The 17,671-nt window shown below is 40.3% G+C and overlaps 1 protein-coding gene across 3 annotated transcripts in view; it reads right to left on the bottom strand.

The window, feature by feature from the left end:
• The window catches only part of PTPRG (protein tyrosine phosphatase receptor type G), a 712,019-nt gene that overhangs the window by 290,729 nt on the left and 403,619 nt on the right, over window positions 1-17,671 (bottom strand). For all 3 annotated transcript variants that reach the window (XM_029916842.1, XM_029916841.1, XM_029916840.1), the window contains exon 3: window positions 10,219-10,398. In XM_029916842.1, the coding sequence (XP_029772702.1) occupies window positions 10,219-10,398 (180 nt within the window). The remainder of the gene's footprint in view (window positions 1-10,218; window positions 10,399-17,671) is intronic.

The raw sequence follows: 17,671 nt of genomic DNA, 5'->3' as shown, positions 1-17,671 counted from the left end.
AAGAGAGAGAGAGAGAAAGAGAAAGAGAAAAGGAAGGAAGGAAGGAAGGAAGGAAGGAAGGAAGGAAGGAAGGAAGGAAGGAAGGAAGGAAGGAAGGAAGAAAATTTTTAAATTCTAAAAGAATAGCAGGATAAGGGGACAAATAGGAAGGTAGCAAGCAAGAATGGAGATGTATAGGATAGGAGGGTAAATAGGAAAGGTACACAAGAGTGGACTTTTCTTAAAAGTTTATTTATTTGTTTTGAGAGACACAGTGGGCACACACACATGCACACGCACACAGTGTGCACGAGCTAGGAAGGGGCAGAGAGAGAGGGAGAGAGAGAATCCCAAGCAGGCTCCAGGCTGCCAGCGCAGAGCCTGATGCAGGGCTTGATTTCACAAACCATGAGATCACAACCTAAGCCAAAATCAACAGTGGGACGCTCAACTGACTGACAGTGGAAGGAGCTGGGGGCTCCAAATTGGGGTTTCTTAACCTAGAGTCTGTGGTTCATGGTAGTAGCCATCCGTGGGCTTTGAAGTCTTATACCTCCTGAAACGGAAAGTAAAACTCTGAGTGTGGGCACATCCCCAAAGCCGGACTCTGGAACCAAGGGAGTCTACCTTTGAACAGAATCACCCATCACATTCCACTTGTGGGAAAAGCATTGTACCACTTGGTGCCTGGGTTCCCATTCTGTACAACTGGAATGATACACGGGCAGCTGCACAGGCGGTGAGGAATGACAGGTGCAGAAGGCTGAGAACAGGAACTCCTATACGACACTAGCGCATAACAACAACATGGTAGAGTTGTATAAGTGTTGTTTATAGAGGTTATTTTCACAGCAAGAGGAGTCACAGCTTTGACAGACGCCCCTGTGTCTGAGGCTCCCCAAAATGTAACAGCATCCCAGACTGGGCACAGGGAGGGGGGACAGGTGAGTCACACAGCGGGCAAGGGATTCATTTTCTCCTGAGCTTGGAGGGAGACGGGAGTACCTGGCATTCACAGCACTGTTTGCAGGGCATCCATGCACTGTGTATAAATAAAACTCAGCATGTCTATATAATGCTGGGCTAAAGCAAATGTTCACACCAGAATCTGAGTAAACAGGAGTAGGTGCCAAAAGTTAAATAAATAAAAATGGATGGGAAGGAAGCTAGCTGCTTTCTCTCTTACCTCCACTACCCCCAAGCAATTCTTAACATGAGAAAATGAGAAAAGATTACCAGGATTTGGGGTGCCTGGGTGGCTCAGTTGGTTAACTGGCCGACTTCAGCTCATGTCATGATCTCGCAGTCTGTGAGTTCAAGCCCCACACTGGGCTGTGTGCTGACAGCTCAGAGCCTAGAGCATGCTTCCGATTCTGTGTCTCCCTCTCTCTCCACACCTGCTTGTTCTTTGTCTCTCTCAAAAATAATAAACATTAAAAAAATTTTTTTAAAAGACTACCAGGATGGGATCTTATGGTGGGGCCCCCCAGACCACCTGCAACACAGGTGTCCATTAGGGGATGCCTTGGGCCCTTGGTAGAAGGGAAATGTGCTGGGGCACCTGGGTGGCTCAGTAGGTTAAGTGGTAGACTATTGGTTTAGGCTCAGGTCTTGACGTCATAGTTCATGGGTTCGAGCCCTTCACTGGGCTCCTGACCGAGTGGACCCTACTTGGAATTCCTGCTTTCCCTCTCTCTCTGCCTCTCCCCTGCTCATGCTCTCTTTCTCTCAAAATAAATAAATAAACTTAAAAAAAAGGAAGGGGGAATACTCTGATCTGGAAATAAAGAAACATGACCTCTAGTTCTAGACTTCTAACTCTCCTGTAGACACTAGCATTTATTTCTTCAAATATTTATCAGTTATTACTGGGGAAGAAAAGGTAATAAGTAAATCAAGCATAGCTCTTACCTCCATGGAGGCAACTGAAGTAACAGCAGAAGCAACCCATCAAGTGGGACAAGGGGTAACTGATGAGAAGCTAACCCCAGACAGGAGACAGGAAGTGGGTATCTTTAAAGACTGATGGGGGCACCTGGGTGGCTCAGTCAGTTAAGCGCCCAACTCAGCTCAGGTCATGATCTTGCAGTTCGTGGGTTCGAGCCCTGCATCAGGTTCTGTGCTGACAGCTCAGAGCCTAGAGCCTGTTTCAGATTCTGTGTCTTCTTCTTTCTCAGCCCCTCCCCCCATTCATGCTCTGTCTCTCTCTGTCTCAAAAATAAACTATAAAAAATTTTTAAAAATTAAAAAATAAAATTAAAAATAAAGACTGATGAGATCACGTGAGCTGAGACTTAAAGGAGCAACTTGGGAAGTGCTGACAAGAAGAGAGCACTTTAAATGAAAAGAAGCTCATGCAAAGGCCCTGTGGTAATGGGAGTAAGAGGGTAATTGGTGCCCAGAGTACAGGGTGTGACACAGGGGCTAGGGAATGAATGAAGAGGGACAGTGAGCAGTTTGTCTTTATCCCCAGGAGAAATGGATAGTCTTTGATAGGCCTGAGAGAGAAAAGAAGAAAGAAAGACAGGGAGACCGAAAGACAGACATGATCAGATTTGGGAAATAAAACTATTCTGGCTGTTAAGTGAGGAAGGCCTGGGAAGAAAGCAACACTAGTAGGTAGGGACAAAAGTTGGGAGGTCACTGCAGTCAGCTAAAGAGAGACTGGGCCCGGGGGTCGGTACAGTCTCAGATATCCAGAGCTGTCAAGTCATGGGATTATCCTGGGTCTCAGTGAACTCACGGCTAACCTGAGCTAGATGAACCAAGCAGACCGGCTGACCGTTTACTGGTCCACGATAGGACAGATGGCAACCTAGCCCAGAGTCTTGTGCCCTAAAAAATCAAGGCAGGCTTCAAAACTGATTCTCCAAATTCAAGATTTACTCAAGTCTATCTGTTGAAAATAGAACTGGTTTTCCCACCCTGTAATGGGTGAGTAATTGACTTCAGTCTTTCCCAAAACCAGTTTCTCCCACCAGGACACAGGGGCTGAGCCTGAGAGAAGAAACAGAGCTGAGCAGACATGACACAGAGTAGTGTCCTGAAGACGGACCCAGTGAAACACTCTGACTTGAATTCCAGAGTTCAGGCAAGACTGAAGAGTAATCCAAGGAGTGAACACAAGAACTTGGACCTCTAAAATACGAAACACTTTATCTTTTTAATTTATTACATTTTTATTTTAAGTCCAGTTAGTTAACATACAGTTGTATTAGTTGCAGGTGTGCAATACAGTGATTCAGCACGTCTATACATTACCCAGTGTTCACCATGGTAAGTGTCCTCTTAATCCCCATCCCCCATGTCACCCATCCCTACACCTCCCCCTCCCCTCTGGTCACCACCAGTGTGTTCTCTATAGTGAAGAGTCCATTTTTTTTGTTTTGCTCCTTTGATTCTTTGTTCTGTGTTCATCTGTTTTGTTTCTAAGATCCCATATACGAGTGAGATCACATGGTATTGGTCTTTCTCTGACTTCTTTCACTTAGCATTATACTCTCCAGCTCTATCTGTGTTGTGGCAAATGACAAGACTGCATTCTTTTTTTATGACTGAGTAATATTCTGGTGTGTGTATGTGTGTGAGTGTATATATATATACACACACAACCTCTTCTTTATCCATTCATCTGTCGATGGACGTTTGAGCGGCCTCTGTAACATGACTATTATAATCTATTCTACTTTGATTAATAACTATTTCTTGAATCCATCTAGACATATGCAGACAATTAAGAAAGAATGCAGGCAACGAAAAAAATACACAGCAAACACACATAAAGTGGGAAAATGGAAGATAAAGCATGGTGACAAATGCTTTTGCTCTCTGTCCTTGGTGTGGGAGAAAAGAAAAAGTAAAGAAACACCAAACAGCCCTTCCAATAGTTCAAATTCATGGGAGAACATGGCTTATTAACATACATCAGAAGCACCATCTAACTCTTACATTCTGATCATTTAGCTAGAAGCTAACGCTAGGAACAGCAAGATTATCTTGAAATGTTCTTGATGAATGCATTATCTATTCATTCTACAAAAATGAAAGAAAAGGAAATAACTTCAGATGAAATCAAATGAGATCTGGCACAATAGACAGTTATGGCTCCTCAGGAAGAAAAAGAGAGACGCTATTCGTCTGGCAAAGGTATTTGAGACAACTTTTGAGAAGTGGGCTGCATACAACCAACTTTCTCTACTGATTATGCTGGATTAGATATATATATATCCAGATACGTAGCCCTCTCAGGGGTTGAAGACAGAGATGAACATTCGAACTGTTTTATGAGAAAGTTACTGTCTGCACATAATAGGATGCCTGAAATATTAACTTTCTATATTCATATTTTAATATCCAAAAGACAGTCTGCTTTACAGGTAAGTGACCTGTAAATTTCCATCACAAAAAAATAATACTCTCTCCTGAATTTACTTTGTGGAAGAATAAAATTCATAAAAAGACTTCTGTAGAAAACAAATAAACAAACATGTGTTAGTTAAAAATTAATGATGAAGGAAAAAGATACTTTTTCTTCACCTAGGTTTCCAAAGTATATATAAAAATGAACAAGAAAAACAAAGAAAGACCACGGGACATGGGGGTGGTCTTCTTCAATGAAACTTGGAATTCTTCTGATAATTGGAGATTCACGTGCAGTTGTAAGAAGTCATGCAGTGGTCCCGTGTCCCCTCTGTCCAGGTCCCCAAAATGGCAACACCTTGCAAAACTGTAGTACAATAATATGTGTGGTTTTTAAAACAATTTTATGGAATTTTATTAATTTGCTCAGAACGAAATGCTTCAGTTTAATAATAAAAAAAAACAATCATAGAGAAGCATCCTGTTTTCCCTCTATCACATTAGCAAGTTCACAGAAGCACAAATGATTTACTTTGTACACCGGGGACCATACATCTGTAATACCTGTTGAGGCTTTCAAAACATATTTAAGTCCGGGGCTCACTTTTGGAGAAGGGCGCAACAGGGTCGGGACCTGGACATTTTCAAAAAGCTCTTTAGGGAGTCTGGATGTTTCCTTCCGGTTGACTCCATGATTTTAGGTTGGTTAGGGAATTTTAGGTTTTCTGGGCCATGGTTATGGGGTATGGGGAGATTCTCTTACAGATTTACTAGGAGTCAGGAGTAGTGAGGATCTCGGCCTCTGATTCTTGAGAGTCCTTTTTCCCCAGTGAAGAATTTCACTGTTTCTCTACTTTTTCTTTGATTCTCGGCTTCTTCCCTGGGCCTTTACCTGGAGTCTTGGGCTCTGCAAGGCGTTAAGGTCACCAAAGATGGAAAGGTCTTTCTCTTCTTCTTGTGAGTTCTGGAACCAGAAGTGAATTTGGGAGACTTTCCTATGCCATGTTTTTGCATATGTATGCTTTCTTTCCTGGAGTTTTGGTACCAACAGGGGGATTTCATCTTTGGATTTTTGTGACACTTTGTGCATTTACTCTGCTGACCAGTTTCTTCTCACACTCTGGGTTCTCCTCCTTTTGGGGTGCAGACTCCTCTGCTCGAATACCACTAACTATAGGTCCACTTCATCTTTAGTTAGGGCTGATGATACTTATGTTTTTTATAACTGATGTTAGGGGCACTTGGGTGGCTCAGTCAGTTAAGTGTCCGGCTTTGGCTCAGGTCATGATCTCACGGTTTGTGGGTTCGAGCCCTGCGTTGGGCTCTGTGCTGACAGCTAGCTCAGAGCCTGGAGCCTGTCTTCGGATTCTGTATCTCCCTCCCTCTCTGACCCTCCCCTGCTTGCACTGTCTCTCTCTGTTTCTCAAAAATAAATTAAACACATAAAAAAAATTTTAAATAAAAACCTGATGTTATCCAGGGTACCTATCAATACTATTTATGGTGGATACTGTCAATCCTCACCCTTAACTTAGACACACGACACACAGCACACTGCACTGTATGTATACGGTTTTTTGGATGAACTTGCAAGATCCATGCATAGGGGATAAAGCAACTGATCTTCATTTCTCCAAAATACTGGAAACTTTGTGAACTCATTTGGCATTTTAACAGCGACAGAATGAAAAAAGATTCTAGGTTTGTGCTTATAAACAACAACAAAACAAGAAGACAGAGAAACAAAGAAAATCAATAACACACGATTTCTGCACCCTTGTTCCTAAACGACTATAAATTGAAACTTAAGAGAACAGAGAAACAATTCCACGTTCTTGTTTAACACTGCATATATGAACTTGTCACTTTCTAAAAACCAGCCCTACAGAATCATCTTAGATTATCTGAAATGTGGCCTCTCTAGGATAATGTCATTAATTTTACAGTAGTAAGTATGGTTTGAGAAGTAATGGGGATTTCTTTCTGCTTCTCAGAAAGGCATGCTTTCTCTGGATTCTCTGAGACAGATGTGTTCATATTTGGATGGCTGTGCTCTAAATTCAGGCGCGTACACTCATGGATCTGCAACAAGTGGTGGATGGCTCTAGAAGTCAGCACAGGGACACGGATTGATAATCAGCTTCTGGAAGACCAAGGTCATGAATCAACTTGCAGTGAGTGAACCCCACACTCATCTAAAACCTGTCATTGGAGATACCAAGCTGAAAGTTGTCACTGAAACGTGCTATCTTTGCAGAACGCTGTCAAACGTTGCAAGTCAAGTAGAAAACCGTATCAGAGAGCCCAACGAATTGCCGCGGGCAGGCTTCCGGAATGTGGCACTGAGATGGCACTCCATGCGGACATCTGATTACATCCAGTATGGCAACCCTCCCTCCACCACATTCAGATTGTCGGAAGAGTTAATATTCCCATCACGGTTCTCCAAAGGATACTCACATTTGAAATATAAAGCAGGACCACTGACAGAGAAATTATGAATTGTAACAAAAAATATACAGTCTACACTGGGGGAGAGAAATGGGGGTGAAAAAGTGTGTGTACCAGTCCCACATGCTTCCTGCACAGATACACAAATGGATGGCTCAGGTGCAGGAGAGGGTAGCCTACTATAAGGCAAGAAAGACAACCGATTAGGAGAACATTAAAAAAAAAAAAAAAAGATCCCAAAACCAGGAATCACTGGGCTGACAAGTGAGAAGCAATTTATGAACAAGTCAGGCCAACCCGAAACTATCAGCCATGAATAATCTCAGACAAATGCTGATTTGGAGAAAGAAAATGAATCCTCCCAAAGTTGCACATGTAGCCACTTAGGTTAAAAGAAAAGACAACTCTGGTTTTATTCTTATTGTGGGTCACAAAGGGCTGACAGTGAAGTCATTTTAGTTAGCCCTGCACTGGGGCTCTGGCCAGCCAAGGCTCTTGAAAGCGATTACTAAGAGCCGTTTCAGTGATATCCTTGGTGACAAAGGGATCATTTCAAAAGAGAGAGAGAGAAAGAAAGAGAGAATGAGTTTAACGACTGAGGGTTACAAGAGTTCAAAAATAAGAAAACTATATTTAGCACCATGAGAACCCCAGGTAGCAAGAGGCAGAGATGTAATTAACAGCCCCAAGTTTACTTTTCAGATCAGACGGTGGGGCACGGCACAGCATTCTCTAATTCCACAGACAATCCTCAACTGACAGTGTATGAGAGTGATTCAGAGGAAGCCAGTTCCTTGCACTAGCAATAGTGAAAATACCATGTTTCGTAGTCACGAATTTCAAATGACAAGTGAGAGTGATGGGGCTAAAATGAAGGAGAAGACTCGAGTTGCTGGCCTGATATACAGAAGGATGAGAAAGTGCTGCTCTACGCTCTAGTAGAATAGGGAATATTAACACAGCAAAAACTCAAGGAAGGTAAGAACTTGATTTCCGTTGGTGCATTTGGCACAAAGCTGTCCAGGAGAACTTTCTGCAGTGATAGGATGCACTCTGTGTTGCCTCAGTGTGGTAACTGCTGGCCACAGGTGGCTACAAAGCATGTGAGATGCCGTGAATACGATACTACCCATGATCTTCAAATTCAAACTATGCTATAAAGCTACAGTAATCAAAACAGTATGAAATGGGCATAAAAATGGACACACAGACCAATGAACAAAATCTATAGCCCAGAAATAAATCCACACACATACAATATACAATCAACTAATATTTGACATGAGAGCCAAGGACACTCAAAGGGAAAGAATATAGTCTCTTCAATAAATGGTGCTGGGGAAACTAAATATTCACACGCAGAAGAATGAAGGGGGACTCCTACCTTACATCGCTCATAAAAACTAACTTGTAATGAATTAAAGACATAAATGTTGAGACCTGAACCCATAAAACTCCTAGAAGAAAATACGGGGAGAAAGCTCCTAGACCTTCATCGTAGCAATGATTTTCTGGACAGTACATTAAAAGCCCAGGCCACAGAAACAAAAATAAAGAAGCGACACCACATTGAACTAAAAGGCCTCTTTCTCCACAGCAAGGGAAATAATTTAAAAAATGAAAAGGCAATCTATTGGATATGAAAAAAACATCTACAAACTATACAAGTGTTAAAGACTTCAATACCCAAGATACACAAAGAACTCATGTACCTCAATAATAGCAAACGACAACCACAATAACAAAAAACAACAAAAACTCACTAAAAATAATTAAAAAAAACCAAAATAACTAAATAACCCTGGTGAAAACTTGGCAAAAGACCACAGGCATTTTTTCAGAGATACACAAAGGGCCAAGAGGTACATTGAAAGTGCTCAGCATCACTTATAATCAGGGAAATGCAAATCAAAGCTACAATGAGATGTCACCTCACACCTGTTAGAATGGCGATGATCAAGAAGACAGAGATAAAAGTATTGAGGAGGATGCACCGAAAAGGGACCCCTTTTGCACTCGTGATAGGAATGTAAATTGGTGCAGCTGCTATAGAAAAGAATATGGCAGTTCCTCAAAACACTAAAAATACAGCTACCATATGATCCAGCCATTCTACTTCTGGGTATGTATCTAAAGGAAATGAAATCATTATCTTGAAGATAAATATATGTACCTCCATGTTCACTGCAGCATTATTTACAATAGCCAAAACATCAAAACAACCGAAATGTCCATCAATACATGAATGGTTAAATAAAATTCTACACACACACACACACACACACACACACACACAGTGGAATAGTATTCACAAAAAAGAATGAAATCCTGCCTCTTGCAAGAATATGGATGGACCTTGAGGGCATTATACTCAATTAAGTAAGTTGGAGGGAGTCAAATAGTGTATGTTCTCATTTATATATGGAATCCAAAAAAGCTGAACTTAAGAGAAACAGAGAGTAGAATGGTGGTTGCCAGGGGAGGAAGATGTGGTAAATGGGAAGATGTGGTCAAAGAGCATAAACTTCCACTTTAAGGGAAATAAGTTCTGGGGATGTATATCATGGTGACTAAGGGCGACAATGCTATATTGCATATTTCAAAGCTGCCAAGAAAGTATGCCTTAAATGTTCTTACTGGGAGGGAAGGAGGGAGGGAGGGAAGGAAGGAAGGGAGGGAGGAAGGAGGGGAAAGGAAGGGAAAGGAGGAAGGAAGGAAAGGACAATGTGAGGTGATAGGAATATTAATGAACCTAATTATAGTAATTGCTTGGTAATATATACATGTATCAAATCATCACATTATATGTATTAAATTTATATAATGTTATAATTCAATTACATCTCAATAAAGGTGGAAAAATAAATAAAAGTCAAGTGACCGTCCCCCCACAAAAGCCCCCAGGGATCTAAATATGTATCCTCTGCTTTCAAATACCTCACACACACAACACCTAATGAACTGAGGGGAAAAACAAACAAATAAAAGTACGTGGCTATTACAACTGGGGACTGAACTTTAATCTTACTTCCTTGTAATTAATTAATAATTAAATTTAAATAGCCACATGTGGCTAGTGGCCATAATGGATAGAGCAGATTTCTGAGAGTCCATTCTATACACTTTACACATATTGATTCACTTAATCCTTACAACCTTATGAGGCTGATAGTATTTTATTATGCACCTTTATTATACTTCCAAAATCTGAGGCACAGAGGGGTTAAGTAATTTGCCCAAAATCACACAGCAAGTAGAGCAAGTGGCTGGTTCTCACACCAAGGGCTGATCCCAAAGCTCTCATTCAACTCTATGTTCCCTATAGCAACATGTGCTACCTAAGGAGGAGGTCATGGGTAAGGTAAATACGAGAGATATCCCAAAGCATTTCACAGTATTCTGTGGACTCATGAAAAAGACAGAGTTTACCTGTTTTCCCTGTGTTTTTCATCCAGGTTTTGTTGGAAGACTCACTGTCAAAGCCATCAAGCTGCAGCTCCTGGTACTCTTCACCGACCTGGGCATGCTGGTCTGAGATGTCTATCGGAGACTGGTGATGGCCCCCACAGCTGACACTCGATGTGACCCAGTGCTCAGGACCATAGGCACCTGTTAAAAGAAAGCGGTATTTCAGTCCTCACGGCTCAAGCATCAGGGATGGAAGGAACAGGAGGAAGGAAGCCAAGCATGAGGTCTCTGAAGGTACGTTTCCCCCACGTTCCACTCCAAAGAGGTCAGTCCCCTGAAAACTATGGATCCAAGCCATTTGCCTGATAGGGTGAGAAGACTTAAGAAAGGATATGTTCCTTAATCTACTTTTGTTTTGATTTGTAATCAAACATTTGCTAACTTTTGCTGGAATCAGATTAAGGAAGTTGAGCAGACGGGCTGTCAGACTTGTTCGCGTTTTTAAAAAATTTAAATAAGTTTCCCAAAATAAGCAAAGCATCAGTTCACAAGAAAACACCTTAATCAGTTTAGCATGGTTTGCTATCACAGACAGTATAACAAACACAACTTTCTTCTTAGCTCCCAGGAGTCTGTGAACTGGACAAGGAAAAAAATAAAAAATTGAAAGCAATATAATGCTGGAGAAAAGTCACTAGAGAGAGGCAATGAGACAGGGTTTTCCTTAAGTTAACTGGGAGAGATTTTTTGGTTTGGCCACAATTTGCAGATTTGAATATTCAGGTACTAACCTCTCCTCAATCCCTCTCTGGCATAGGAGACGGGGGTCTAAAGGTACCTACAGACTCAATGCAGCACTCCTATAAAGACAGGATTTAGGGGGACATGCAACAGGAATAAAAGAGAACGCTACTATAATGCCGAATCCTACTGGGTACCAATCAGACACAGGCAGAGTAAACATACTGCACCTGCCTCTCTGCTCCACTTGGACATGAAGTATCTGGGGGTGATATCTATTACATTGGTATCAACTACTTAAATCAGTATCTGAGACTGTTCTGTACTCGCCTTTACCTTCTAGACTTGACAAAGTGGGAGTGGCCTCTTGAGTGGACACATCCTTTGCTAGAAAGATGAAAATATACCTCTTTTTGAGAATTAGATATAAAGAAGTCTAAACTTACAATTAATTTTTAGGTTTCCCAATCAATAAAGTATAATGTGTGTATACACACACATACATGGATTCCTAGGTTGTACAGCTTCAAATTTCTTCACGTATCAGAAGAGGATGAACAGCTAAAGTGATTTTAAGAGACCCATTCCACCCATCAACCAGTATTTTCGCACCTCATTCTATACCTAGCTTTGTGTGACGGAGGAAGAGAGACACCATTAGTCTCCCCACAACCAAATAAAAGCCTACACACTTGTGCCCAAGCCACTGCCATCCACCATGGGCCATGAATGTCCCCATCTCCCAAAGTCTATACAGCTTACAATTGATATAAACAATGGTACCATGAAAAAAGAGACAACCACAGAAAATCTTTTCAGTCTTGGTCAGGGAAGCCTCATGGTTGCAAAAGCAATTGATAGAATTCCCTAAAAATGATTCCTATTCTTGCTCTCTGGCAAATAACTTGGCCTCTTCCTATGCCTGGGTCATTCTCCCTAATTCTCATCCTGAACAGTAAGATAAAAGAGACTATCAGAAAGAACATGCTCAGTGCTTGGCCAAGACCTAGCAACCTCAGGGCACTTTTCAAAATCATTTGCAAGTTGTCACAAGGCTTTCTAGAAAAACTTAACATCACCATTTTCTTTACTGTTGGACTTCTATTAATGGAAGAAACATCAAGGACTTTTCACTCATGGTGTTTCACCTCTTGATCAAATTCCCTAAGACTGTGATGAGTCATAAAGGAACAGAGTGTGCATTTGCATGTATTCTAGCCAAAATTCATTTTCATCTTGCATCACTACATTTGAAGGAAAAAAGGAGGGGAAAGGGGACATAAGGAATGGCTCCAATTTTCCTAGCCATTCTCTAAATATTCCTATAGATGAACAACATGATCACAGATCTGTCTCATGAGCCTATATGTTCAAATTACGGAAACTAATGTTTTAATACCGTGCATGTGTGTGTGTGTGTGCAATGCCTTTTAGAATCTCACTAGTACAATAAAATTATACTCAGTGGGAAAAACATGCACAGTAAAATAACTCCAAACATGTACGACTCCAAAGAAATAAGAAAGCAAGCCATCATTTGTAAACAGACACCTGATCATTATCCTACTAATAAAGAAAAGTACTTGGCAACCTCTTGAAAGTTCTTGCCAGTCATATTATTTCTCAAGCCCTTCTAGACATGGGTGAAATACAATTTAGCACTCTATAAAAATATAATCAGGGTTCGTACCAGTGGGATCCATTTATTCACTGGTAACAATCTGAAGATTTAAGCCAACTACATGCTTGCTTTCACACTCCCACCCAATGTACATTCAAGTGCAATTTTAATTGAAACTGATCTTCCACTTCAGATTTTAAATTAATTTTTCTTTGGAGTGCTTCATGCTCCAGACACCCTTGCCTTGCAAAACCCCTATGTCATTAGTGAAGGAAATGGAACGCTTTTCCAAGCTTGGAGGTATTGATTACCTATTCTCACATCAGAGTACCACTGCCATTCCACACTGTATAAATCTCTTCAGTGTGGAGACACTTTATAAAGAACTGAGAATTATATCATTAATCATTTGCAGCCATACAATCTCACAGTAGTGAATGCTTTGTTTTTCAGAACTTTGAATAAATGCTGTTGATTTTTTAAAAAATGACTCTAAATAAAGACTGTGGTTAACTTCAAACCTAGTTTCGGGGGCAAAAACCATCAGCAAGAAGCCTCCCGCCCCCAGGCATGACATTACCCATCTAAAACAAGAAGGAAAAGTCATTTGCACTTCAGTTTCCCCTTACTGACTCTTTCTTAGAATGAGCAGTTGGCAGTGAGATCCATTTTCAACAGCTCACGAGCTCTGACACGGCAAACTAATATACGAGGATACCTTCCTAAAAGGGGTAGAGGGGTAGAGGTAATCTCTGTAGAGACCACAGGGCAGTTAGGCTCCCAAAAGTAGTCTGCCATTCACCTGCTAAGAGTCTCGTAGGAATGAGCTATTTTTTAAAATGCTTACTTATTTATTTCTGAGAGAGACAAAGAAAGCATGAGCAGGGGATGGGCAGAGAGAGCGAGACAGAGAGAATCCCAAGCAGGCTCCATGTTCAGTGCAGAGTCTGATGTGGGGCTCCATCTCACAACCTTGAGATTATGACTTGAGCTGAAATCGAGAGATGGACTCTCAACCATCTGAACCACCCAGGTGCTGCTGGAGGAATCAGATCTTAATGGAGACACACTGCCAACATATCAGCAGCAAGAGGATCTAAGAGGGGCTGTGGAACCCCACTCAATTTGTGATGGAAAATAGTTTCTTTTTAATGAGTTCAGTGGACGCATCTGAAATTCCCGCTGAAGGTCTGATGTCAGTGTAAATGTACCTTGTCAGGGAGACTTCCACGAGGCATGCACAGGGTTGTGTACTATGCTAGCAGTGGGCTCCCATTTTCCTTGGAACATCCCTATCACTAATATAATTTGTTGTTTATTTCTTGGTGTCTGTCTTCCCCATTCGTTCATTACTCTCTGAGAATAGGTTCCTTCTCTGGGTCAGTTTTATCCCTATGCCTAGCATAGGGTCCTACCTACAATGGCTTGCTAATACATAGTTTTTATGAATTAGAAGACGATTTAACGAGTTGCATACTTCTGTCTTCTAAGGACATTACAGCACTATTTTGGTTTTAATTTTATACTTCTATCTGCTGACTTCTTAGGAAGTCTTACTGACTCCTTTGGTCTCAAGAGTCAGGATGTCAACCTCAGACAGAGGGAAATACTCTTTCCTTTCATCACTTATATGTTAAATTAGCCTGAACGGGGAGGAGATAAAATAAGCTGCAGGTGTATAATGTGCATGATGGAATCTGGGTGCAAATTTAACGAGCGACCAAAGGCAATTACAGTTTTTTAAAGAAAGGAATGTGACAGAACTTGGCTTTCAATGCCTTTATTGAGGTGTGATTATTTTTAAGGCTCTCATATTTTTTTCCTCTGCTTTAACAGTGTTCTGTAACCAAAGAAGGTCAACTAAGGCAGAAAAATAGTCTTGTTTCATCAATTCATCACTGTAGGCATTTAAATATTAAATTGGAATTTGATCAGTACCAGGCACAGTGGTAGGAAATGGGTGTCAGCAGACGGAGATGCCAGTGTCCCTGAAGTCCCCAGGACAATTTACAAGGACTGTGATTCAATTTTCTCATCCGCACAATGGGAAAAATTAGTGCTATCTACATCAAAGGGTAGTTTTGAGGATGATATGAGATAATCAGTGGAAGTACTTAAAACAGTGCCCAACAATGAACACCCAGTAAATGAGGGCTGCTATTTTGCCATTGCTATTGTGCTATAAAAACATGTAGCAAGCCCTCAAGAACTTGACTGATGGAGGAAACCAATGTGTAGTCCAATCAAGAGCTGAGGCGGATGAAGGCATTCTATGAGATACAGAGAGAGAGGAGGGGCCCCCCTCCCCAAGGGCAAGACTTTGAAGCTGACAGTTCAGAAGAGTCATTCTTTGAAATGCTAAGAAGTTTACTAGACCCTGGTACTTCCCATTTGTAGAGGACAAGAGTCAAAAGTACAGCTGATCCTCCCAGACATGGAGGTTAATCCCAGCACCAGCTGGATTTAGTGCCTGGCTTTCAAAGAACGGGAAAGGGAGAGAGAAAAATAACAACTTCCCCATGGAGAAGTCGTGAAGGTTATGGTCACCTGGAATACCACAGGCTATCATGCACATCTTGACAGACAGGATAAGAAGGGTGCATCACCTCTGTGGGATTCTTTCTAAAATCCCTTAACTTCTGTCTAGTCATGAGGAAAACATCAAACAAATCCAAACTGAGAAACATGTTATAAAATACGTGGCTGATACTCCTCACAAGTGTCAAGGTCATGAAACACCAGGAAAGACTGAAAACCTGTCACAGACCAAAGACTGAGGAGTGGTGAGGAAAAAAAGGCACTGTGGGATTCTAGATTAAGAAGCAGAACAAAATATAAACATGAGTGTGAAAACTCATGAGCTCTGAATAATCAACTTTAGTGAGCTAATACTAAACTAATCAGTTTCCTGGTTGTTCTTGGTCGCTAGGATCATTCTTCTGGGGTTACTCTGAAAACAGGATGAAGAAACATACATGAAACTGCTCAGAAGCAAAATAAAATCTATGTTTTATTAATATCCAGATTTTACTGGATTTACTGTTACATATCTGGGGGAAGGTCTATGGCCTAAGAGATAAAGGAGACAGGCATTGATTTATAGATAATACTGGCACTGTTGTCATAACTTCCTTGCATGAAAGGAATTTCCATTAAGCAAAACTAAAGGAAGAGAGAGACTGGTGTGAAGAAAACACAGCAAGCTTGTGGGTGATTATTTCATTATTTAAGGTTATATAAAAACGTTACAAAGTTGGAGAAATTCACCTTTCAAAACTATAGTTAAGGAAGACCATTATTAGCTTAATTTATGGCTCATTTGTGCATTAAAGGAACCCACTTCTACCTCCCTGAGTTACCATTAACAAGCCACTGTATTTTTCTCATTTTGAGATGCTACAATTCAGTAGACTACAATCAGAAACACATAATTTCTACAGTAAGGCAAATAAATCACACAATTGGAGTTTAATTCCGACTGGCCTGTTTAAGGTAGACAGAATTCCCCAAGTGAAAATAATGGCAAATACCGTAAATCTGGCCTCCTGTCTGAGACCCCACTTCAAATTCAAAGGCAGAGTTAACCCACAGAACCTGATCGACATGCATAAATTTTGGACCAAAACTAAGCTATTGTATTCAAAGAAAATACAAATAAAAATCCAAGAGAAACGTCTCAATTTTGCCCCCCACCTCCAGCAATATTATTTGCAAAGTCCAATATGAGCCAATATAAATGTTCAGCAGTAAGACTTTTCAACAATATAACTATCTCATTTAATTATAGTTCATTAGTAACAACTGACTTGAGAAAGAAATAAAAGTACTATTTTTAGAGCATACAAATCATACTTTTGTTTAAAAGCAAGGAATTTCAAATACTTAGGATTTGTGTTCCAAACAATGATTTCTTTAAATACCTAAGAGATTCTTTGCAGAAAATAAGCATAAACCTTGAATTTATTTTACTATAATACATCCAAATAACGGTTTCTGTTCACTAATGAAAAGCCATTAAAAATAATGAATTCTGTCTAAATCTAATTAAAAACAAAACTAATATACATGTTATGTGCTGTTTCCAGTCAAATATGCTTATTAATGCCTCCCTCAAGGAACTTATATTAAAAGTATTACCTGATTCCAGGGTTATTACCCTGCATCTTCTGGTCTACTTTTAACCAACAGTAACAACCCAAAAATATTAGCATTCATTTTTTTACCTAATATTATAATTAATGCTTTTTCTCCCAAATCTAAAACACATCTTAAAACTATTCCATTTTTTAATTAAAAAGCTTTATGGAATTCAGCTTACGATTCTTTTGCATTCTCCACTACCAGTAACTTAATTACCTTTTTGTGCATTTATTGCTGGATATATTAAAAAAAAAAAAAAGAAAAGAAAAAAGTACTAAGAAGCATTCATCTTGCTGATCTCCAGAGTTTTCATGTTATTTATGTATAATTATGAAGTTGTTCAACACTGTTCATAGCTTTTTAAATTTTAAGCCAGTTAAGAAAATGTAAATTTTCCTTACAAATTACTAAAAAACGGGCAAATTTTTTGTTTTTAACTTTTATGTATAAAAAATTCATTCCTCCATTTCACATCAATGGTGTGCTTTTAGGGTAATATCAATAACTAACTATAATGCCAGAATTGATATCAGACAATAACACCAGACATGGGAACTGCATTTTTCACTCTTTAATACCAACTATCATTCCTTTTATTTTGCAGGATCTCTGTCTTAGGACTGGATGTTAAAATTAATTATTAGGTAAAATGTGAAACAGCACGAATATTTTTTTTAATTATCTTTTTTTTTCCCCATAATATTTTATTGTCAAATTGTTTTCCATACAACACCCAGTGCTCTTCCCCTCAAGTGCCCTCCACCATCACCACCACCTGTCTTCCCCCCTACCCCCTCCCCACCAACCCTCAGTTCATTCTCAGCTTTCAATAGTCTCTCAAGTTTTGCATCCCTCTCTCTCCCCAACTCTCTCTCCCTCCTCCGCTCCCCCTGGTTCTCCATTAGGTCTCTCTTGTTTTCCTGCTAGACCTATGAGTGCAAACATATGGTTTCTGTCCTTCTCTGCCTGGCT

Source organism: Suricata suricatta, chromosome 12, assembly GCF_006229205.1.
Source record: "Suricata suricatta isolate VVHF042 chromosome 12, meerkat_22Aug2017_6uvM2_HiC, whole genome shotgun sequence".
Taxonomy (NCBI): Eukaryota; Metazoa; Chordata; class Mammalia; order Carnivora; family Herpestidae; genus Suricata; species Suricata suricatta.
The sequence above is the reverse complement of the archived record's forward strand: the minus strand, read 5'-3'. Positions and strand labels throughout refer to the sequence as shown.